The sequence below is a fragment of the Cuculus canorus genome, chromosome 6 (genome assembly GCF_017976375.1).
Source record: "Cuculus canorus isolate bCucCan1 chromosome 6, bCucCan1.pri, whole genome shotgun sequence".
In the NCBI taxonomy this organism is placed as follows: domain Eukaryota; kingdom Metazoa; phylum Chordata; class Aves; order Cuculiformes; family Cuculidae; genus Cuculus; species Cuculus canorus.
This window is the reverse complement of record NC_071406.1, coordinates 33,478,476-33,503,215: the sequence shown is the minus strand read 5'-3', so window position 1 is coordinate 33,503,215 and position 24,740 is coordinate 33,478,476. Positions and strand designations below refer to the sequence as shown.

Below are 24,740 nucleotides of genomic sequence, written 5' to 3'. Positions count from 1 at the left end.
CAGTTCTGATGTAAACCCCAGGTGGAAAAAATATACTTACAGTACAACTCCACCCTCACCGCAGATCTCGAGGAAGATTTACACTCAAGTTCACCTCCAGGACTTAAATACTTCAGGGATGCTGACAATGATATAATAGCCCAGTATGATTTTATGGGGTTTATGCCCATCCCAATAGTGGTTTTGCAAGTTTCTACTTGCTTTTCCTATTTGTTTCCTACAGCTAAAAATCTTTGCCTGGACATACTGAATTTTCAGGCTACCAAAATTCTATGCAAATCAAATATTTTTCTTTATAATGTTCACTCACAACATTACTGAGTTTGTTTAGTATGGGAAGAAAGCACAATTGAATTCTGCAACTTATGAAAGCACAAACGAATTCTGCAACTTTTGATTCATTAGTGACTAAAGTAAGGGCTAAGCTTTAAAGGGACAAATAGAAATGCTCCCTTTCCTTAAGATACATCAGTCTAGGTAAAGAGATGCCTAGCAGTTCACCTGAGACCTAATTTAAGTTTTAATGCTAACAATTACAGGTTCCATGAGCATGACACTGGGAAATCATAAGGCACAATTTCTCTCATTATAAAACCACAAAACCACCAGAAATTAAAAAAAAAGGCACATTTTACCAAGTTTAGCATATGCAATTCAAAGTTGAAGGAGAACTCCCATAAAAAGTGAAGTATTCTCTTGAGACTGGCAGACTAAATGAGCAATATTTCTCTCTCCCTATTGCTTGTTTTAAAATCTCTATAAGCCTGTTTTCAACTTGCATGCTTCTCAGAAAAAGACTGTTAGCTGTAAGTGCTGTTAAATCACAAGGCATGGCACTCCAGAGTCCTGCAGTGCCCCTCCTGCCATGGGACTTGTTTGTGAGGCTCCTGTGTGACCTCTGTCTCAGTGCGTTCATCTCCTCTGGATGTAGATTTTAGTAAGATAAAACCTAGCAGGATCTAAACAGACATTTAAGAATATTCTATAGAAGACAAACATTTAGGATAGCCTATACTTCAGCACCCACTGCTAGACAATTGCAATAATGTCCTGATGTTAATATTTCAGAAGTAAAGCATCCAGTCCTCCTGATGACACAGAAAAATGCTGAAGTGGGACTTTCGACACTCCACCTTTTGAAAACCAGGAGTTAAATTATGAAAAGGAGCAGCTGCAATTTTTTCATTTAAAAAAGCACCTGGGACAAGTGAAGGTTTGGGGGCCAACTGCGTAGCTGTGGCTGACAGTGCTGGCTACTCTGACTTAAGTTCAGACGTAGCTGACAATAAGATTTATTAACCTACCAACTGGTCTCTAGCTATACTTTTTTAAATTTTCTTCTGGATATCAACAATAGTGGAGAAGCTCTAAGGCAGCAGCAGAAGGGCTGGAGACCACTGTGCTATCAGCATACAGTGATCTCTCTCTTGCCTTTGAAAGTCACCGAATAGAACCCCAGAAAAGGAATACGTTTTCTTATCTGTGTTTTACAGTACTCCATAAATTAAACTAAGCTACACACAGTTTTCATGCCATACTACTTTGTGTGATTGTAAACTTGAGCTTGATTTTCGAAACCTCTAGGTTTCATGCAATAAGATGAGACATTTCCTCTCTGCTAATTTTTGAAAACTTTTCTATTATGAATGCCTGGATTAGCTAGGTAAAATAAGACCAAAATGTCTTTTCCACCTGCCTTTGTTAGGAAATTAGTTTGGAGTGGAGATTGGCTCTTTTCTTACATTACTTTGAGTTCCAGACTTCCACTGTTTGTAGACTTCTACAGTTCTGAATGACCAGACATTTTAAAGGACATTCAGGCACGTGGGGGCATAATATGGTCACACCTCCCAGAAGGCCCTCATTACCTTCCTCAAGTCATAGGCTCAAATCCTCTAAATTGTATGGCCCGAAATGTAATCTATACTAGTTTTTCTTCTTTATTTTCTAGAGCTCATCTGCCACCTTTTGTGGACTTTCACTGTGCATAAAACTTACATGTGTTTTCATAAAACCTTGCACTTGTAAATGCAACTAACAATTGCAGCAGCATTTTAAAGCCCCACATTTCTAAAGAAAACTATCAATTGTATTCTTCTTGTACTCCTGAATGCCAGGAATGTGTGTGCCTACGTGTGTGAGCGCAGGCGGAGGCTGCAGCTAGACAGCATTCATGCTGCCACATAGCTGTCAAAATATTAAAATGTGTTTTTTTTCAGTTTTAAGTGATTTGATGGAAAAACGGGAATGCTTCCTAAATAATCTATTCATTTAATGTGACAACCTCTGACTTGGAGTCTGCGGAATCGAAAGCCAAGCAAATCTGCATATGCAAGGATGCAATTTCCCCAGCGTTTTACAAAGCTGCAGATGAGAAATGGTTTCTCTGTAGCTGTGATGGATGTGCGGTGCTCAGCTCTATGTCTCACTTGCTAATTCCATTAAGAAGAAAGGAAAGCCTAGTTCACAAAGGCAGTGCAAAACTGCATGATAGTTTATATCCCATAGATAAGCTCTGGGGCTTTATTATTCTTTACCAGTTTAGGAAATGGCTGACACGGTAGTAGACAACGAAATTTAATTTAAAGGGACAATGTCAAGTGGTTTACACTCAAAACTTAACCTACTTTGAAAATGTTATAACTTGGAGAAGAAATCTAGTTTGAAGTTCTCATATTCTATTCTTGTGCGGGGCTGTGGGTGGTGGGGGAAGAAGTGGAGGGAGAAGTGGAGGGAGAAATAGTCTCTATAGATATCAAGCGCTGCTGTTCTGATTCCTGGCTCCTCTCCAGGCCCTATTACAGACAATGAAGATGACTGTGACTGAATTTGGCGGGCTCTGTATTGAGCCTGTGAAGAAATGGATGCATCACACCCCAGTGGCTCTCACATGTGCGGGGTCAGTGCACCACTGCCAGTTCTCCACATTTTTTCTGATAGGCACAGCTTGTTCTCCCATTCAAAGGGACTGGAAGTTAACGATGCAGAGTGGTGAATTTTGGTAAAGTTTTTGCGATAGTTTTATTTTCTCAAATATAAATACTACATTGTATTTATTTCGGAGTCCAAGACTCTTGGACTTTTGAAGAGACTCTTCAAAGAGTCCAAAGCTCTTCTTTATCCTTGGAGTGGGGAATTTGTGGCGGCTCCTGTGACCTTCATTCCAGAGCTCTAGCCCAGCCAAGGGAAGATGATGTGTTGACACAGATGGATTTTGCCCTTTTTAGTGGAGCATTCAGTTTGCTTGGGTAACACAGCCATCTGCCGGATTACTCGCCTGAGCACCTCCGGTAGTGCCAGGAAGGACCCAGTGCCAGAAAGCAGTCTGAAAAAGATCCAAGACTGTCACGTAGATTTTAAATTCCATGGGAAACCAGGGGGGAGGGCAGGGAACAGAGCAGCCATGAGCAGACATGCAGCATTTTGTGCTCATTAGTAGTTCTTGGGCACAGCAACAGTACCAGTAAGAAGGGCCATGGCACTGCCTCCAAGAGAGTCCCCAGACTAGCCACGACCACAGCAGGCATCATCTGAAGCTGCTGCCAAGGGAGAGTTTACTGCTGTTAAGGAACTCAAAAATAAGACTCAGAAAGACTATTTGCAGATGCGTGGTTTTCACCTAGGGAGACTATTGGGGCTGAAAATGCCTTCTTCTTCCTCTTTCCATCAACTTTGCTGCGCTGCTGGTATTTGGGTGCTGGAGATTTGATCTGATCTGTGTTCATATAGGGAGGTTTGTCTGGCCAGGAAGATATTGAATAGGTCTGTCAGATTTGTCAGTGTCTTTACTGACAATTTTCATGAATATATAACATTGAAATATGGCTCATCCATACTGACTTATCCATACTCATCCACACTGACTTATTTTTATAATGACTGACTTATTCCCCCGAAATGGCTTGAAAAAAATCCCTGCAATTTGATAATGAGAAAGGATAAAATGAGTTAGGAGCATAATTGCTAATATCCAGATCTTAACAAGGGAAATATAAATATTGAAGAATAAAAATAAAAAGGCAAATGAATAAACAAGATGAAAATTCCTTGATTGCCTACACTCAGAATGCAAAAATGCCACCAAAACAGCCAACTTCCTTAGGCATATAATGGGGAAATTCAAGAAAACATCAATCACAGGACTTTCAGCTCAGACACCGCATTCCAAAACATACATTACACTTAAAATGTTTAAAAATGCTCTTTCATGGAAATTGCAAGAAGGGCCACCTACAGCTCACTCTCCCCATGCTTGCTTTGCTGAAAAAGGGGACACTGATTTTTGGGTGTCTCTGACATTAGTCAGGCATTTCCAGTACTAGAATAAATCTTGCCTGTGTAAAGTAAGAACCCTTAGAAAACAAAGGCAATGTAAAGATTTACACTCCAAAGGAATGAACATTGTCAGTTTTGCAGACTGAAAGATTTCTGTGTTATTTGCAAGGATCAACGGGTTTGAAGGAACAGGAGGGAGCAAAGACACCGATTGAACAGACAGTTTCAACAGTTCAATACGAATAAAAAAAACCAGCTGGGTGTTGGGACTCGTGGCTGTTCACAAAGCTGCTGCCTTCCTGGGACCCCATGTTGAGCATGCGGGGGTGTTTATGGAAAAACCCGCACCACTCAGCTATCACAAGCTCTGCAAAGAGTATTTGGCACTGCTGCATTAGCATAGACAACATCAATTATGCCCACTGCTATTTCCTCCTCTGGGAAAGTCAGTCCACACGAGCCAGTGTTTTTAAAAGCATGTACTGCTCATGGGCTTGGCAATTTTTAGTGCCATTAAATGGTGGAGAACAAAGGTATTCTCCGGAAAGGCGCATATCCCAGGAATATTGCTTCAGAGGCAAAACAGCTGAGGAACTGCTGCTTTTCCACACAAAGCTCCCCATGGTCAGGGCAGCATTTCACTTCTGAGCAGATATGAAGGTGAGAAAAAAAGTAGCACATATTATGTCCCTATAATAGCCAGAATCAAATGTTTCTGTACTTGAAAGAACATGAGGACAGCATGGAGCTTCCTGCCTGGCAAAGGCTGAAGCCTGAACGTCTACTGAGCTACAGTTTTATACTGTTGTCTTCCTTTTGACCACTGTTTCTTTGGAGTTGTTACAGCCTTTTGATACAGCGGTCCATTTCCCCTAGGGTCTCCTGCCAGGGTTACACCACAGACACTTGAGGACACAGCTGGCATGTGGAATGCCCTGCACGAACTTGCAACTTTTACCCTACACAACGTCACTATACCTAAAACCGAAAATTTTAAGCACAAATAGTAGTTAGGTGAAGAAGACACATTGTCAGCTGGTGCAAACGACAATGGTTCGGGTTATATCAATAGATGGTACCTGATGAGACCCACCCAGGGGACAGTCACTGCCCTCAAGAAGCCAGCTGGGGCCTGAGCCATATCAGGAACTTTGAGAAGCTGTCTGCTAAAGTGTGATGATGGTGCCATCCTGTGCCAAACAGGTACCTACTGGAACTCACTGCTGATTCAGGATGTCTCCACTCCTTCTACAGCTCTAGGGGAGTGAGGTGGCCTGCCTCCCCACCACAAGCCCCCGTCATCTTTCCTTGGTCCATCTGTTCCCACACTTATTCTGACTTCTTGGCTCTCAGAGACCATGTGCACTACAGACATGCTCCTCTGTGCTGTAGCCCTGCCCTCCTCCCTGCCCAGTAATCCAGTTTCCTTTTGTGTTTCCTACTTGACCCCCAATTTCGGACAACACTTTGCTGCAATCAATTTTCTTCTACCTACCATCTCTCTATTCAAGCGTGGGCTGAAATATCAACTCTCTCCTAAGCAGGTGCTGTTCTCTTCCTCCTGCTCATTTGAGCTGAAGGTGACTTCTACGCTCCTCTTCCTCTGTGACCCATGACTTGGCTTTATCTTGTCATCGCTGTGATCTCCTCCTCCTCCCTAATCGTCAAGCTGCCTTTCCTCCCTTTTCGTTACAACTCAGTTGCTTCATGCTTAAATGTGCTGTCTCCAGTCTAGATGATGTGGGTCACTGGTATCCTAAAGCTAAACCACCAGACAGTAGTAGAGTAGGTAGCATAACATTTAAAAAGGGACCTTCATCTTGACTTGGTGGTGCCAGCACTCTCCTTGGTTCTCCAGTAAGGAAGGTAAAGGGTTTAACACAACAGTATTACTTACCTTCATTTCTGACGTAAAATACAACATTTTGGCCTACTTGGCCATGTCTCCTGCCCTCCACAGGACACAACCTCAGCCCTTGCAGCTTTTAAAGAAACCTGACTGCTGCCTCCAAGAAAAAAGCTGAGAGTAATCAGGGGTTTGGAGGAAAGAGGTCAAAGACTTTTCTCTCTTTGCATGCCTCTTTTCACTCATGAAAGCGCTCCTTGGCAACAGGAAATATCTAGATCATGGCTCATCCTTGATCTTTTGGAAAACTATCCCAGAATTCACTTTCCACAGAAAATCCTACACTCACTGCTTTGTGCTGCAGTCATCCCTGACACCTCACACTCCCTGCCTTACCGAGCCATCATTTATTCATAGCTCTATGTTTTAATCATCATGCACCATTTTTAAGTAGGAACAGAACAATCCTTTCTAATGGCTGGGTACCCTATTAAAGCTAGGACATTGTGCAGAAAGGGCTTTCACAAGAGATGACCAGCTGAATCAACAAATGCTGAGGGACCCAGTAAGAAATGTTAAGACCTGTGAAATCATCATCTGGATTTCACCTAAGCCATGTACAAGCTGCTCAGGTAAACCTCACAATCTCTAGCTCCTCTCTATAAATATCTACTTTCAAAACACAAAATATCACAAACCTAAGTAATGAATGTATCATCTGACTGGTTTTCCCAATACCTTCCCAAAGGCTCGAGTCCTCAGTGCGAGCTGTGAATATCTGCATGCACATGCGTGCGCACACACGCATTCAATTTCTAAATCAATCCTCCTAGGCAAAAGGTGTAAAAAAGTCTCCCAAAGCTCACTAGAATTAATGTGTTTTTCATTTCAAATGCCATATAAGCCTATCAGACCATCATATTCTACTGTAGCTTCTAAATAACTTATAACCATTTATTACCTTACCCCTCCCCCCATTTTAAGAACCTTATTAACTTCATAGTCAAACACAGACATAGGTAATGTTACCTATTATGGCAGTTTCATGCTATCACAGGTGTGCTATGCTCTGGATTTTCACTTTCTTAAGCGTGTATATTGTGACAAAAATATGCACTATCTAATGCACTGATTCCACAACATTCAATATTGTCTCCTAATCCTGGCAAAGAGTTTACAACATTTCTTTCTGCTGTCAGAACAGGGGTTTTATGGCTGGAGTATCTGTACATGGACAAAAATGGAAAAAGATCATATGTTAAAAAGAGGTTCTAGCAAAAAGGAAGAGTACTGCAAACGTGGTGTTTTCTTAAAGCAAACCAACAAAACGATATAGAAGTTGAGGACAATTTCCCTTAGCAAATGGAGGAGAAAAGAGACTTACAGAGTTCCAGCGAATTGTGATTCTCACAGCAAAGGAACCATACCTGCATAATCTGTTCTTGCGTAATGCCCATCTTCCGATTTTGTAGTTGTTGTAGTATTATCTGTGTGAAAAGAAATATGTGGAATTGCTTGGGAAGCCTGCAGTTGATCGAGACTATGCCTCAGCCACTACTGCCCAGGCAAACGTAGCTTTGCTTGCATGCATAGCGTTACTGCTGGCTGCAAGGATCCCCTGGGCTTGCCAGGTGAAAACAGCAGGACTGGACTTCTTGGAATGAAACATGAAACATCTTCCATTAAGAAAACACTTTATTTCCTAGCAATATGTGATAACAGATTGTTGCTGGGATAAATATATCAGTATAAAGTAGCAGTTGTCATTTCTGCTCTATTTGAAGTAATTGGGGAGTTTTAATATGTACCCTGAAATGAACTGCCACCTAGTGTGGTTATCTTTAAAGAGATAGGAATAAACCAGAATGTGTTTAATACACCTGCATAGTATGGCCTTGTAAGTAGATGTACCGAGAATTTATAGGTCAGAAGCTAAGGGGGGAAAAGCTATTAAGAGTCTGAGCCTCAGCAGACACTTTATTTATGTGAGCTATTTAAAAGCAAATTTTCTTCATTTTTAATTAGAACAAAATTGCTTTTTTAAAGTCAACTCAGGGGTTACACAGGTGATGTAGTAGACCATGAGCTAGGCACATGGAAGCATGGTATTCACAGAGAAACACCACATGTTTTGACATCTGCTGGCAAAATTTCCTTTCAGACACCTTTGGTATCTTGTATACCCATTGCCAGTCACATGAAAAACAAGCACCCGCACCATATCTGGAAGCATGCTTCTGGCCTCCTGAGATTGTTTTGTGCTGCTCCAGTTAAAGAAGCAACAAAGGATCCACCCTGGATGGCAAAATTTGTCTGAGCGGCTCTCCTGCTGTCCTGCTCCAACTGCTGTGTGGAGGGCTGAGCTCTGGGCAAACTGCTCTGGGCAAAATCCAGGTGCCTGATTTTAACAGCAGTGCAGGGCTGGACAGTCCCTTGCTGCTGCAGACTGGGTGTAGGAAGGGTTACGTACACTACTCCTCATGTTTCACTTGGCATCTCTACTGCGGAGGACTCTGCCCTCTCCTCCAGCCTGCACTCAACAGCAGAAATTGCAAGAGAGTAACGGAAATGTAAGAAGTGCCAAATAAGAAGCCAGCTCTGGTTCCCTTTTTTCCCTGAAAAAAAATTGAAAACATTTTTTGAAATGAGTTTTGTTATAAGAGTTACCTTGACATCGACCCAAAGACATGACTTCAATTTTCTCCTGTTTCTGGCAAGATGCCTCTTTGATTTGACATGCATTATCATAAGATTTCCCATCGGAAGCACAAAGAGGATTGAAGTTGGTTTGAGAACAGTCAATGTTGCACACACACCTGAGAAGATAAAGAAAGCAAAAAAGAAGAGGCTAAAATGAGAAAGTTTTTTCATGACATCATAAATACATCTCAGAAATATAAGCGTTCGTATTTTTCTGACTGCACAATGCAAATCAACAGAATGAAAGTGGAAAGTTCTGTCAAGAGGTCATTTGTATTTGTCGATGGAAATTATATGCAGGGAGAGGGAATAGAAAATAAAAGCCAGCAAGAGGAAAGATAAAAAAGAGTGTTATACATGGAAAACTATGCCACAGAATTACCACTTGTAATTTCTTGTAAACTTAAGAACACCTAAGCAGATGTGCAGATAATTCCAGCTGCTGTACCCTCTTGCAATTCAATAAATCACAAAATTCACTTCTGTTGAGGTGCTGCCTGTTGCATGTAACACGGTATAAACATGTTTTATATTGATTTATGACTAAATTCTGATAATAATTACAGCTTCTCTAGGCATTCTGATCATAATAAGAGATGTGATACTGAAGCCTCATCTCACCCCACTGGGATAAAACTGCCTGCCACGACTGAGACTGACATCAGACTCTGCGCACACACTCTCTGTGCCTCGGGGTTGTGGGATCTCCCTAGCTCCTGGACGCGGTGGGGCTACTCAATATTAAAGCCAGGGGAATGCTGTTTCTAGGAGAGACTTTGAGCTTTCTGAAGCATTTGAATAGCTCAGCAACTAAAACAGTCTTACTTAGGTGCCACTCAGGAAGCTCAGCACCCACTTCTGAGCTGCCTATATGATCTGTGCAGGCTGGAGGCTCCACAGCCAAGAGCAGAGTGTGGGCAAGCACAGGTAGGGCAGTGGTGGCCCTGTCCTCAGGGAGCTTGGGGCTATCTGCAGAATCACAACGACCTAGCTCTTGAGCGACTGGGCTGCCCAGAGACGTGAATCAAAAGAATTAACTTCAGAAGTCTGGTCCAAATGTGAACCAACACGCTAATGTGGACATGTTCTGAACCCAGCAAGCCTCATCTTTGCTGAAAAGATGAAGAAAGCTAATTACTTCCACCAATAGCAGGCTGCAGCCTTTTTTGTTTAGGTTTCTCCTATTTCATCACCATTAATGATGTCAGACACCTGTGGACATGGGCAAGGGAAAGACAAGCTAATCTTTCATCCCCCAACCATGCCATGTAACAGACGGCTCAGCCTCAGCAACGCCTACATTAACACTGATGTGATTTTGCTTGGGTACAATGCCAGAGGTCTAACCTAGCAGCTGCTCCAGCTCTTCCGAGCACGTAATTGTGCACATGCTATCTAAACTCTCTCCGGCTCCTTCTGACATATAAGGCAAAGAAATGTGACTGATGTTCTATCTCCAGCCCACTGGTTGCGCTGAACCTCACAGTGGCAACTCTACAGCTCTTCTTTCGGAAAATTAAATAATGGAAATGCCGGCCTCTAGCCTTGCTGCTGGGTTTACGAAAGTGTTTAGAAGTCAGTTCATCGTCCAGACATCTGGACGCCTTTGACCACTGGAAGTATAAAGGGATATATGCAAGAGAAAAACTTCAGTGGAAAGAGGAAGCATAGGAAATTAAACAACGTGCGTCAGATTTCTCCATCACCCTCTTTGGCCTGGGGCCTCCACAAATGTGCCCAGGGTGATAAAAATCAGTGGAACCAGCACTCTTCTTTTAGACTTTCTTTACACTGGATATATTTGTTTTCTGCAAATGTTAACAAAATACAGAAAATTTCATCTCAAAAAGAGGCCAAAGGTGAAAAGCTGTGGTTAGAAGTTAAATTACATGATTTCATAACTAGCGGACGAAAAGAGTCTGGCTCCCTGTATAACCATTTCCCCACAATGAAGAACGCACAGAATATAAGAGAAAAATCCAGTCCATTTCCTGAGAGCCTCCTTATCAGCGGAATAAGAATGTTCTGCTCCATTGAAATATTAACTGTTGTTATTCCTTCCTGTAGCCGTTTCCAGCTTCCCACCTTAGTCACACTCACTACATTAGGAAGCATTTACTGCTCAAGTAATAGTAATTCTTTTCACGTAGCTCCACCATTTGCATTTCAGATGGGATACAATCAGCCATATGTTCCTTTTCTTCATAATAAACCAGCTCAGAAACAGCTTCACTTTCCTACTTTTTGCTACAAAAAATGAGCATAGGTTAATATATATTATGTTGCAAGTCGAAAGAGAATTGAGTCAATGAGAAAATTAAAAGAGTGCTTTGTAGGGGAAATCTAAGCAACTCTGGTGCAATTTCAAAAATGCCTAGGGGACGTAGGAACCTATGCTCAGAGTTTGGCACTTAAGAGACATATTTTTAAAGGTGTTTAAATGCTTAAAGATGCATGCAAACACATTGTGTGGGATTTTTGAAATCTCAGAGACCTGTCTCCCACTGATTTCAAAGACTGTTTCAGAGCCCATTAGGCATTTATTTGCATCTTTTGATACCTTCCAAAAAAACAAAATTCCAAAATGACTTTTCTGACCTTCAGTAGAAGTGAGAATAGAACCAAGATTTTTCTCACCTCCATTCTAAAACCTGAACTGCGAGGCCAGCTTTTCTTTCCAAACAAGATCCTTGTAGTCACACACTGCATTAAGGGGATGCACCACATGAGCACCATGAACCACGTGGTACTTGTGCTCATGTCAGATTGCTCGTGTGCGAGGGGGAGCAGGAAGGGACATCTTTGGGATGGCACCATCTGCTCAGGTCTTACAGGATCTCCTGTATGAAGCCCGATTTTCACGGTTAACTAGGTGGGTGGCGAAAAAACACTACAAGAAACTTGTCACCCCAATTTCCTTGCTGCAAGGATCTTTGCATTATCCACTCCTTGCAGTTTTCACTGGACAGCATCTACCTTGCATCTGCAGTTTCTTACTGTTTTTGCACTTAAATACTCAAATCCTACTTTAAGGCTGCACAATTAAGTAAACATCAAATACATGCCAGGAAGTGCTAAAGGCAGGAATGCCTCAAGAAGATTAATATGCCTGAGTTGCTGAATCTGTTTAATTTATAGTGCTCATCTTATCAGGGAAAATGACAGTACATTCAAACAGAGTTTTTCACACTAGAGGAACAAGCAAGTTTGCCATTTCAACCATGCCCCTGAAGTCCACAAGAATAAATTACAGAGAAACAGGTGGGGTATTTACGCTAACCGCGCAGGCCCAGGCACATGCGGCCATAGAGCATACATCATCCTTAAGCAGGATCCAGCAGCAATTTTATTAATAGAAAACAATTGGCCCTTAACATATTAATTGAATGAAATCCTGTAGCCATAGGTACAGGTGCCTTCACTTCTTCAAGCGTTATAAAAGGCAGAAGTGGGACTGTCTCCTATTATACAAGCAGAACCAAACTGTGACATCCCCACTTGGTCTCCAGCGTGTACCTTAAGTGAGAGTCCTAATGGTGTAAAAGAATTCAGATTCGATTGGACACACGGTAGGACTCCAAAGAGAACCTCGCCCCAACACTTGTTATGTCCAGAAATCCCATCCTGTGCCTAGCTAGCATCCAGTGCTGGTGCTCCCCCTCTTGCACTCAACCTGCAAACTGGCCATGTCCAGGCTCTGCCCCATCATCTTCTCGTTCTTTCAAATGCGACAAAATCAGAGTAACCTCGTCTCTTTTGGTTGTTGACTACATTGGTTCTGGGCCACACCCCGGTCCCTGCCTGCACAGGGCTGGCAGCACACACCTTGTGGACACGCGGCTGGTCGGCCAGCCAGCTGCGTGCCTACAGCTTTCTGGTCCCCGAGGCACTTCAGTATGCCCCTAATTTTAAGTAATTTGATCATTCGACCATTTTATCATCCTGGCTATGACTTCTGATTATAGTTATATCAATAAATCTATTTGGTTTCTGTGCTCCTAAGTGTAATGCTAAAGAAAGCTTGGCAATATAAAGGCTGACTGAGCTTTCTTCAGGCTCAAGAAGCTGTGAGAAGGTCAATGAAGTCTCTTAGGGGGTCACAGGATGAAACTGTACCCATGAGCATACATAATATACGTCTAAGCCTTAACTATGCTTTCTGCAGTCAGAAAAGCAGCTTTTAAAGCATCTGTGAGGAAGGAGTGCTTCCAAGATGTCAGCTGATACCCTGCAGGTCCCCTGAGAAAGGAAGAAATACCGAATGCTGTCCCACAGGCCTACTGCATCTTTCAAATAATGGGCTCATACGTTAATTGATTAAAATTTGGGCTGTCACTGTAAAGAATCATTAAACAAGGCTCACTTTCTTATATCTATTCTTCCAGGTCATTATGATAGTCTCTGATGAATTGCTCTTCTTTTATATGCTTTATTTTATTCCATTTCATATGATGAAAATCTTGGGAGTAGCTAAACACCCAGCAATCCACTTAGTCATTTTGTTGATGACAAAAGCAAGAAAATCAAAACAAACTGAAAAGACTGTCCAACAGGCTAACCTAGGCACCTCCTCAGGAGATTTTGGGCTAACTCCCCTAGGAACATCCTGCAGCACTGCTGGGTGACACTGCTGGACTAACTTATGAGAACATCACATCCAGGCAAAATTGGAAGGTCTCTGCAGACAGAGGTGCAGCTCTGCTTCTGGAGAAGCCCACAAGGCTGCCTGTGGGAGGGCTGGCAGAGCTGAACTAAGCCTGAGGCAGATAAGATGCTGACAGACACCACGTTGCGCCTCTCTACTGATTTGTGGGGTGCAAGTTGCTGTATTTTGGACTTTGAGCTTTTGTCAAGGCAGTAACTGCAATAAATGTGCTAAACAGAACAAGGGAACCCACGTGCATTTTGGGAATAGTTGTCACTATTTCATCTGCATAACATGCTTCTCTCCTTCCCAGGGAAACGAGAGGAGAGCACAGAAGTAGACCAGTAGTTATTTCCTGTACAGACATTTACCATGAAAAAAAAGGCTTCCCAGATCTCAGAAATGTCGACAACCCAGCAGTGATGGCAATGTGCTGCAATGTTAGAGCAGCCAACTTGGCTTTCTGTTGAACCAGTCTCTGCAAAAATTAATGGGTTCAGTAAACCAGGCATGGGTGAGTACACTGGTGAGCACACAGGCTCCTAACTCCCCATTCTTCTGCAAATAACATACAGTGTTATTTTCTGGGCACAGAGAGTACTGGCCTGCAGAGAGTATGCTACTGAAGAGAGGATTCATGGTTATGAAGGACTGTCCCTGGAGGGAGGAACAGCCTTTTAAGGAGACATCTCAATAAAACGAGAGAACGGTTCTTCGCCCATGAAGTGTAGGGGAATGCTATAATTATATTTCCTTAGTTCATGAATAAAGTATAATCATTAGTGACACAGTGATAATAAAAAGAACCTCACTCCATGCTTTCTCTCTACTCCTAAGACAACTATTCAGTCTCTGTTTTCAGCAATGTATTACTGAACAACAATTTAAAAAAAAATCACTACACTGTATCTATGTGTAGCATGAGGAAGGTTTCATATGTAGCTCTGATGGGAAGGAAGGAGGAAAATGAGACAATGCTTCTAAAAGAGCGGTTTTACTGAGAACAGATGCAGGCACATTTATGTTAAGAGTGACATGGCAATGCCAGTTCTTTTCTATTAGTATCTTTTAATTAGTAATATGCAATTTGGAAACCTGAGAGCATTGTTGGTACTACCTCTGTTTATTAAAGATTCATATTCAGACTTTGCTGGCCATGGGTCATTTGCTTTTTGGAACCAGAGCAACAGAAAATTGTGTCTGAGATATCTGCAAAAAAGTACTTAATGAAATGACTAACGTCTTCAGCCAAGTGTCTAGTTGATTATAGGGTCCAAACAGCAGAACAGCAATAAATCTGCCACAAAGAGAATTGTCAGTCAAGAAAAAAGGCATAAAACCAAACAGACAGGGAAGCGAGAGCTAAAAATGTGAAAATGCAAATCTAGTGTTATTTTTACTAGTCAGAGCTCTGATATTTGAGTGCATATGCTAATTTGGTCAAGTGTGAGATCCCACCATGTCTCAGTGAACACTATTTCACAGGGAAAGTGATGTTTGGTTCTGCAATCATTTTAAACACACTGTATATTTTCTCCAAGCAAAAGTAAAAAAAAAAAAAAGCAAGGAAAAAACCAACAACATTTTGCAGCACAAAAAAGCCCAAAGCCTACCCTTTGCCATAAAACAGCATATAAATAAAAACACGGTCGTTGTACATTTATGGTATTTCCACAAGGGACATTTCTTATCTTCCTCTCTTCTAACTATAAAACAGTGATCAGAAACTCAAAATTTCTGGTTGGATGTCAGTGTGGAACTCTCCAAGCTCCCTGCCCCTCCAAGTAGGACACTAAATGCCTATTTAAAGCTAACCTGGCAGTACACGCCTACATAAAGAGCCTGGCAATCAGTCCTAAATGCCTTCTTTATCATTTGGATTCCTGCAAGGTCTTTCTTTCTGGTACATGGGGCATCTTTGTTGACATTACCAGCAGGCAAATTGAAATGAAGCCAGGCTTAATGTAACACCTCAACATTCAAACGTGCATTGTACCATGGTTCAGCTGTGTGTCAGGAGGCTGGTGGTTCATTTACCCAGGCAGCTTTGGGTATGTTTAATATGTTTCAACAAAACACCATGCAGAAAAACTTGAACTAGCTCTAAGACTGGCAAGGTTAACCGGGCTGGGCAGACCTGTATCCACTGCCTCCAGGAGCTCAGCTAGCCCATTCAGACTGTCTGTGTGCTGATACATTGTGCCTTGTTAGAACACACTGCCTGTGATATCCCTTCACCGAGGAGCAGCAACAGGTCACCTCTGCTACCTGCCTTGGCACCACATCAGTCATTCTCAAAGCTGTTTGCAAACATAGGCAGCTAAGCTGGATTGCTTAAGGGAGCTTGCACGCACCTCTGTTTCAACATCACTCTCAAAAGGACCACGTAAACACCAGCTTCTTTCTCTGACCCTCAGCCTATTTACAAGTACACCATTAAGCTTTACAGTAATCTCACACAGCCCTGTAGCAACAACATAGTACTCTTATACCCATTTTACAGAACGGTAAATGTGTAATGTCCTGACACCCTCAAAACAAAGTCACCAGGGACTTTTGGTAGGTTGGCCAAGCTCAGGTACACTACAGTGGTCTCTGCAGCATGTGGAGCACAACCCAAGAGGATGGCACCAAAAGATATGTCTAGTCAGGAGACAAAACGGCTTGGCATCATTGCCTGGTTTCACATACAGCTGAATGTCTGTACACAGACATACAAATATATACATAAAATAGTATATAAAAATGTATATTAATAATTCAAATAGGAACACATTTTTCTACATTCTCTATGAATCATACCTTACAACCTGCCTGTGCTTGCTAGGAGATTGAAATCTCATCACAGCGCTCTTAAGCACATCGTTAAGAAGCTTAAAGAATAGAGACGCTGCGTGTCTCCTTCAAAACAAACTTTGCTGTGTTTTTTGAGGCTGATGCAAAACTTTAGCTGCAGTGCAGAACAATAAACAATACATATTTTATAATGGCAGCACAAAAATAGCACGCGATATTTCTTTCCTGGGTCTGCTAGTGCTTCTCTTTCGCTTTAAGATCACAAGAGAAGAAAAAGCACTTCTTGTTTTGAGTGCTTTCCATTCAGTGTTCTTTATTTATTTATCTAATTTATTTTTCTTTTTTGTCCTTCACAGCCCAGCTTCTGCACTAGGGGCTTTAACACATCTACTTTTCATAGTGGCTTCTCTGGGATATTTTACCTAGTTTCACTGTTCAAATGTTTATCTTCACCAAGAGTAAAAGGAGAAAAGCTTGATTCCCACAGGGTGACGCAATGTTTCTGCATAGCATTTCAATAGCATCCTGTTATTCAAACAATTAGAAATCACAGAGACCATGCATAGAATTATCAGCATACTGCATAGAGATTTTTATTATTATGTAGTGCATAATGAAAATGATTTGAAGGACCCCAAAGCATCATAACAAAAGAAAGCACTGAATAATCAGGTGATGGTGGGTTTTTTTGGACTGCAAGAGACCAAAATATTGTTTACTGGACATATGTCAAGCTAAAATGCATTAAAGTGGTGAATATATTTATTGCTGCCCTTCCTTGCATACCCTATGCTACATAATCTGGGAGGGTAGCTGGAGAGCAGAACCAATGAGCTAGGGCAATCGCTGTACAGCTGCCATGCTGCTGCTGCTACTGCTTAATAGCAGGGAAAGACTAGCAATGCTGCCATGTATGGATTTTCAGAGGACATTTGTTATGTGACAACTCATGGAGGTTGTTTCAAAACAGTTTTGCGGATCACTCCTAGAGATATCTCACCTTACAGCTGTGAGAAGAGACGCCTGGGTGCTGGCTCCTTTCCGGAGCTGGATCAGTTTGGTAAGGAGCCGGTCCCATGCTCCATCAGTTTTCAAGGCTTCATCCTGGAGACTGCAGCTCATGAAAATTGCTTTAATCTGCTGTGCAAGACACTGCAACTGGATTCCTAATTCTCCTTCCACTTTTTTCCCCATATAACTTTCTTTTCTAAGTTTTCAACAAAAACCATCACGAACTTTACCTTCCTAATTCTCCTTCCACCTTGTTCCCCGTACAACTTTCTTTTCTAAGTTTTCAACAAAAAACATCACAAACTTCACCTTTACTTCTCCCTTACAATTCAAAGCACCAATTACAATATGACCTTCATCTGGCTTCCCAATGCCTCCAGTGCCCTCAACAGCACATTGAATTGTATGCTAACACCTTTAGGGCAAAATAAATGTCTCATTTAATTTTTTTTTTTTAAATATCATTCCTGTTCAAAAAGAACTAAGTTGTGTAAAGAAGTCTTTGCTAGACTGAATTCAGCTTTAAACCCAAGCAGAGAAACTAGATAATTACAAAGCTGACAACTGGTTTTGAAGTGCAATGGAAAAATCCTCATGCTAGCTATGTGACTAGAGAAGAAAATTCTAATTCTGTTCACGTGCCAATTCAAGTGTCTGCAGGTATCTAACGTGTGAAGTTTATTTAAAGCCCACAGAATAAAATAAACACCTTTTTATGGTTTGCCTACACTTGGTGTCCTTCACATCTCTATAGTCTGTGTTAAAACAAAGCTTTGCTGACTGTTTCCCTCTGTGAACATCTGAGGTTGTCCTTCAGAAACATTTTATCGCTGTGTTCCTCAGACTGCTGATATTGTTTTCTCCTATCTTAAAGCCAGTGGGATAATAAGAATTGTGCCCACGAATCCCAGCATATCACCCTGGCCTCCAACAGCCAGTGGGAATATTGCAGTATTTGGCGGAAAGCCCAGGGCGACCACATAGCTGCAGGTCCTGGCATGCAGCAAGGCCCGATCCGCTCATGAAGAACTACAGTACCAGCTGGGATGGGACCAATAGCAAATGCCTGGTAACAGCTTTGTTAACTCTACCAGAAGTTACTTCTGAAAGCAGATTCTGATTTACTGGTGAGACTAAAGAGATGACAGCAGAGACCAGTGCATTGGAAACCCTGTCCCGTGCAGGACATGAGCCAACCAGTGCTGGTGGGGATGGCAAGGTGTAGAAGTGACCTTCCTAAAACTAGAGAGAAGAAAATATTGGTAAAATAATTCCTCCTTGTAAAGACTCCACATGTGCAAAATCACAATAACTGTCTCCATAAACTGCTCTCCATCCTCAAACACATGTGCCTTGTGCTTCTGAGACCTGCCTGAGGCAGCAGCATCTGAATTGGCTGGGTACTCCAGGCTACCCTGTTTGGTAGGCTGACTTAAATTGCAAAACAAAATGCAGCCTAGCTATTTAGTGAAATTTTAGGAAGATACTCCAGGCTTTCCTTCAGGCCTTGTTTGCACCTCCTGCAAGATAACATGATGTCACCCTGCACAGTGATGAAATGAGATCTCAGCCCACAGGTATGAAACTGGGACTGATGCAACCCTAAGCAAATAGCTGCATGTGCAAGAAGGAGAGAACAGTAGTAACTCTCTTTTTCTTCAGAATGTTCAGGTCTGTAAATGAAAGCTGCTGTACAAAACTAGGTATTACTACTGGCTGAGGATGCTGCCTCTTCATTTGCTGTCTTATGATGACAACAGCAGCTAGCTGCCTTGGGAGCAAGCCCCAGGGGAAAGTACCGCTGCCACGGAAAGGAAGAAGAACAGATGAATGAAATACGCTGTCTCAAGGAAACATACTTGCCAGCAAAGTAACAAGATGAGAGTCACCCTCTTCAGGTCTGGGACAGGGATCAGTGGAATCCACCTGCAGCTCCTGAAAAGGATGTGCCGCAACCACGGTGTCTTGGCCAGGATGTGTGCCCCTGGGGCAACTGTGCTCCTCCACATGGGAGAGCTTCCTTACAAAACAAGCAGGCTGCTGAGAGGCAGCAATTAAGCCTGTATGTTTGGTCATGTCTCGCACAGGCTTTTAGCTGCGACTTGCACATGGGAAAGGACCAGGCCAGGAGATGGACACCATGGGGAAGGGACACCTGCCACCCCGCAGGGGTTTCTGAGAGCTGAGGTCAGTCCTACGTGTCAACTCCTATTGAGTTTTCCTCAGGCTCATATTTAATGCATGGGATGTATTTTTAACGGCTTAAATGTGTGAACAAATCGTGGCCTTGATGTTCCAACATGGGTGTGTGAAGGAGCCTCCGACCTTCTGCAACAGATGCAGTTTTAATTTAATAGTTAACATAAAGTGGGATGGAAGAGATGAAGCATTCTATTAAGACATTTGATAATAAATGGGAAAGTGCTTTCTCAGTGCTTTACATAGTTATTCTCTCTGCTGATCTATTTAGCCAACACATGTAATTCTGAGCTACAAAGTTGTATTCCTGCTTTTGTAAACATACTTACATAAAACTCAATAACAACACAGTCTGTTTATTGCTAAGATGCTAGAAGGAAATTGGAAAAGGTATAAATACAATTCATTGCTGGTGATCTCCTGCCCCCTGAAGGCATTGTAAGGCTCCAAATCTTGCTCAGTTCACAGCATCATAAACCCAAAGCAATAAATGTCACTCCTTTCTTGATTGTGCATTAGGCCAATCGGCTTTTTATTGCGACTAAATAGGCCATCATGAAGACATCGCTCACTTTACTACTAGGGTATGATTTTGGCTAAATGGGGGGCCAGAGAAGGAGGGAAGCTTATTTTTAGAAAACAAAAAAGGGGGGAAAAAAACAGGGGAAAAAAAGGTGCTAAAGTGCATGGCTCTCTAAGGTCTCTGCACTTGCTCTTTCATGCTGTAATGCCCTGATGTACGCAGACGATTATGTGTCAATGTGCATTAATATTTGATGTGCATTATCATATTATCCTTTATGTGCACTTTCACAGTCTGGTGAGCCCAGGCTCTCCCAGCCATGGGGCTACAAAACCAAGTGGTGGCTTTGCCTTTGAGCACCTGTGCACAGCTCTGCCCTTGCAGAGCTTAATGGGATCCTTTTGTATACCTCCCACACAGCAGCAGCAGAACCAGGCGTGATCTTTACATCAGCCTTTATTACAGGAAGATCACAAAACAGTCAGCCAAACCATTCCTACCAATGCAAATAAAGGTGTGCACTCAGAAGGCTGCTACATTTTCCTACCTAGGACTGAAAACTGCAGTCATAGCTGGTGTCAGGGGGGAAAAAAAATAAAATTCCTGGGCTCCTTTGTGCCCTTGTTAGACTAGGCACATAAAATGGTTGTTCCCTGCCATGCTGTCACACGCATATCTTGTATATGGAAAATTTCTGAAAACAGAGAGGGATGCTGTTGCTGTCTCACACAATGCCCAACCGCACACGTGCACAGATCAGTGCTAACACAGTCTACAGCCACAGCCCTGATACCAGTCGAGCTGCTACCCTGCACATTCTCCAGCTGTCCCTGTCATATAAGTGTTTAATTCACCTGCTCCGTGCCGGATGTGCCATCTCATCTCCAAGCCAGGCAGTGGGATGGCAGGTGAAGAGAATCTCCCTGCTGCCTTCAGGCAGTGTGCCCAAAACTTTATCCAAGCCCCTGTGTGTGCGCAACCACTGTGGCTCCTCTCTGCTCTCCACAAAGAGCAAAACGCACTAGCTGCAAGTCGGCTTTAGGTCTCCTCATTGTTTGCACAGCCCTCTGTCCTTTCCCAGCACATCCCTCAAGCCTTTTCTGCCATGACTACCCATCCTTCTGTGCCTTGATGCCTCCCATCCACACATCACGCATTTAACACAGGGGTAGGCATCTTGGCCATGGAAACCTACCTGGAAAGTGTGGCTATTTTGAGACACACTTTTAAAATTGTGGCAGCTTTTTTTTTCGACTTTAATGTTTGTAACCGACTAATAATCGTGAAGACAAATGACAGCTCTACATTTCTTACAAGCCTTCTCTTCCTTAAGTTTCAGATGAATTTGTACCTAGCTCCTGCAGGAGCACAGCACTGTGATAAGACAAGAAAACCCCCGAAAATCTCAGAAGCTATTTTTAGCTTTTCACAAATCAATATTTCCTCTGAAGCAATTCAAGGAGTCAATAAGACAAATTCTGCTTTTATCATCACAATTTCCAAGTTATTCCTTTGCACTCTGTGAATGACTGCACATTTACACTTTGACAGAGTCTGTTCTCTCTTCTGCCAGCAAAAGGCTCCACTGGCTACTGAGAAGTTATTATATGGTTATGATACTGGGAGAGAACTTTTGTTTGACTGAAGTCAGTGGAATAATTTTAATTGACTTTCATAAGCTGCAAGTTCACCTTCTGAAACAGAAAACCAAATTTGGATCAGCATCTGAAGAGGCGCACAATGGAAAAGAATATATCAACTCTATGACTGTATAGGGTATTATTCCCTGGACGCACAATAGATTTTGCTATAATTTCAAAAGATCTTTTTTATTACAAACTCAAAACATTAGGGATTCTAGTTTTTCGATAAAAGATGTATGTGTTGTATAGGGTCCCTAAAAGACCTACTTGGTTGAGTAGTACAGATTGAACACAATGTGTGTTTGCATTTATCTGAGAACATTTAGAGCCATGATATATAGTCTATATGACAGACTTCCTCACTATATAGAGAAAACATAGCCAATTTCTTTGTGTAAGCTGAATTATTTACCAGAGTGTTCTAAAATGTATTGGTAATAAAACACTCTGAAGTATAAGTAACTCCAGACAATCTTGGCTTATGTTAAAACCAAGTTTTTTTTTAGAATGTTATTAAGAAAATAAATCCTGAGAATCAGGAAAGGCAGAAGTTTGTCAAATGAGTACAAACCCCTGAAGGATTGCATTGACTTAGTGGATGGAAAGGTCAAATTCTCCAAACCACAACCCTAAGGGAGCTGGGAATCAGTCTCACTTCAAAATTAAGTAGGCTATTTTGGCACAGGATGAAGGATGCAAAGACAGTGAGGTGACTTTGTGAGACTTACCTGACTGGGAAAAATGGCTGCTTTAACTAAAACCAAATGTAGAGTAAAACAATTTTATCAGATGGCCATACAAGTCATCATTTTTCCAAGCATTAACTTCCCGTCCAAGCACTTTCAAGTAGCACATTCAGTTTAGAAATATAATATCTCATTCCTGCCTCCTTCTCCTTGAAAAGACTGGACCATACACTGCTCTTAGAGAAACGTCCTCTGAAGATAAAGCTAACTTCTTGTTCTCGTGTCTTCTCTTGCTCCTTCTGTAGGCTCATTGCTGAGAAAGTGGAAAGCCACTGTTTTTTTGCTTAGGGTCTTTTAGATGTCAGTGGGGATCCTTCTCTGGTTATGGTTTGGCACAAAGTTTTTCACTTGGGTTAGTTTTAAGTTGAAACTGCCTACTGAAAGAGTCCTACCATATCTCAGTAGCTTGCCAATAAGAAACCTGATAAGAACTGTAGCGTTCACGCAATGCTCACCTGGGGACCTTATTTTCTGGCTCTCACAAGATGTCTAAACACCAGTTGCTAATAAGCCTAAAGCCTCCACCTAAGCTAGAACTGCAGCAACTTTGTTCTTCTTTCAGCTGTGGGCAGCAATTCAAGCTACAGTTTTGATTTTGCTAGTCTCATTTTTGTGCAGTTCACAAGGCATATCTTTCCACAGGACAAATGAAGGAACGTGGCTGAGTTCTCTGTTCAGCTCCCACATGCCAGGCAGCAGATGTGGCTGACTACTCTCCCGTAAAAGCGACCAACCTGGACCTTTCTTAGAGCAGGTTTAATAATTAAAATGTAACATATAGACAGAGAGGTAGGCATCATCTTCCTTCTTCTAATGTCCTTGATGTTTTGTCTTTCACTGCAAATCCTTCACTGACCATTTTACAGTTGCTTACGCTTCTTTTTTACAGTACTGCTGACAGCCCATTACATGATATCTCTATCTTAACATGGTGTCTCAACAGTTATACTGGAAGTCAGCTACTTTCTTTCTATTTCAAAATCTTTTAACCATAAAACATGCATCAAATGAAACATTAACGGTTAACCTAACCAGAACTTGGCTAATTTCTGGGCAGGCACAGGAGGTACATCTATTATTAGTCTGGGGCTAAGTGACATGAGGGTAAAAGGGTGCAAGCTACTTGGTCATTTCCTGCTGTGCAATGCAGAGATTGTATGCTGCAATGCCTTTACTTTCCTCCGTAAACCCTTGCCTGAACTGTTATCAGACATGACTATCAGCTCCATGTGTAGATTTATGCAGCAGCAGCAGCTTCACTTCATGCCTCAGGTATGATCTCAAGTTAAGCAGAAATTTAAGCAGGATTGTGTGTTTTTTAATTATTTGATTCCGTTTCTGTGTTTATTTGAAATACAGGTCTAATGAGTATGTTTAAGTCTTGTAGCTATGAATGAAGATCTACTTTTTCTCTATAAGAGAAAGGAAAGCAGCAGAAAATGGCAATGTATCAACTGTACAATCTACGGGACATTGTTAAAGAAGCTCATTGTTTCTGCATCTGGAACAAGTAGGTCACACATAGTTATTATACACACTGCTGAACATGAAGCAGCCAATACCTGTGCAATGTATGTGAGCTTTCAAACTACCTTTTAGTACTTTATAGTAGTACAGCATCTTGTTTGCAGATGCTCTGATGGAGAGCTACTGATTGAAGGGGGAAGGGACCCAAAGCTGACTGACCTAATTGCAGTGTGGATTGAGAAGCTGGCAAAATCATTAGTTTCTTTTATATGTTTTCTCGCAATACTATAATAAAGATAAATATTGATTGCTGGAGCAATATTGATTGTATGGGATGCTGCTGATGGCAGCTGCATGATTTGCACAAATGTCTCCCTTGTTCAGCGCCGCTTATTTGCATGAGAATGCAGTTTCACCACCCTCATGTGTTGCAAACTGTTCACTTGCCTTATAGAAGCATTTACCCAAACTATATATACAGTGATGAGCAGTAAAAGATGAATTGAGAGACTGAAACAGTTCATCTTAATATGTTTTGCACGTGTGACTGTCTGCTGTGGGTAAGTAGAGTTTATTGTCCTAGCCATGTGGAAAGCAGTACAGGACACAAGAGATCTGCTATAATTATGCTGCGACATCATCACATCACTTGGGAATACCATCCAGCTGCACAGCATCCCTGAGACTGGTGCTTCTTCCTTCACCCACTGAACCACACACTGAACTACACACTGAAGATACCGAGCCCCTTCATTCAGATCTGGATGCCTTTCTCTGAGCTCGTGGCTTTGGGTCACCAGGGACACAGTGTCCCCAAAGAATGGCTTCAGCCTCTTCTCCTGAGCTGAATCAGCCCAGTGGAACCCTTGTCCACTGGCGAGAAATGGAA

General features: G+C 42.0%; 1 protein-coding gene across 1 annotated transcript in view; it reads right to left on the bottom strand.

The window, feature by feature from the left end:
- The window catches only part of TMEFF2 (transmembrane protein with EGF like and two follistatin like domains 2), a 136,933-nt gene that overhangs the window by 25,699 nt on the left and 86,494 nt on the right, over nt 1-24,740 (bottom strand). The window contains exons 6-7 of the mRNA XM_009559832.2: nt 8,789-8,937; nt 7,549-7,608 (exon numbers count right to left, since the gene is read on the bottom strand). Of these exons, the coding sequence (XP_009558127.2) occupies nt 7,549-7,608; nt 8,789-8,937 (209 nt within the window). The remainder of the gene's footprint in view (nt 1-7,548; nt 7,609-8,788; nt 8,938-24,740) is intronic.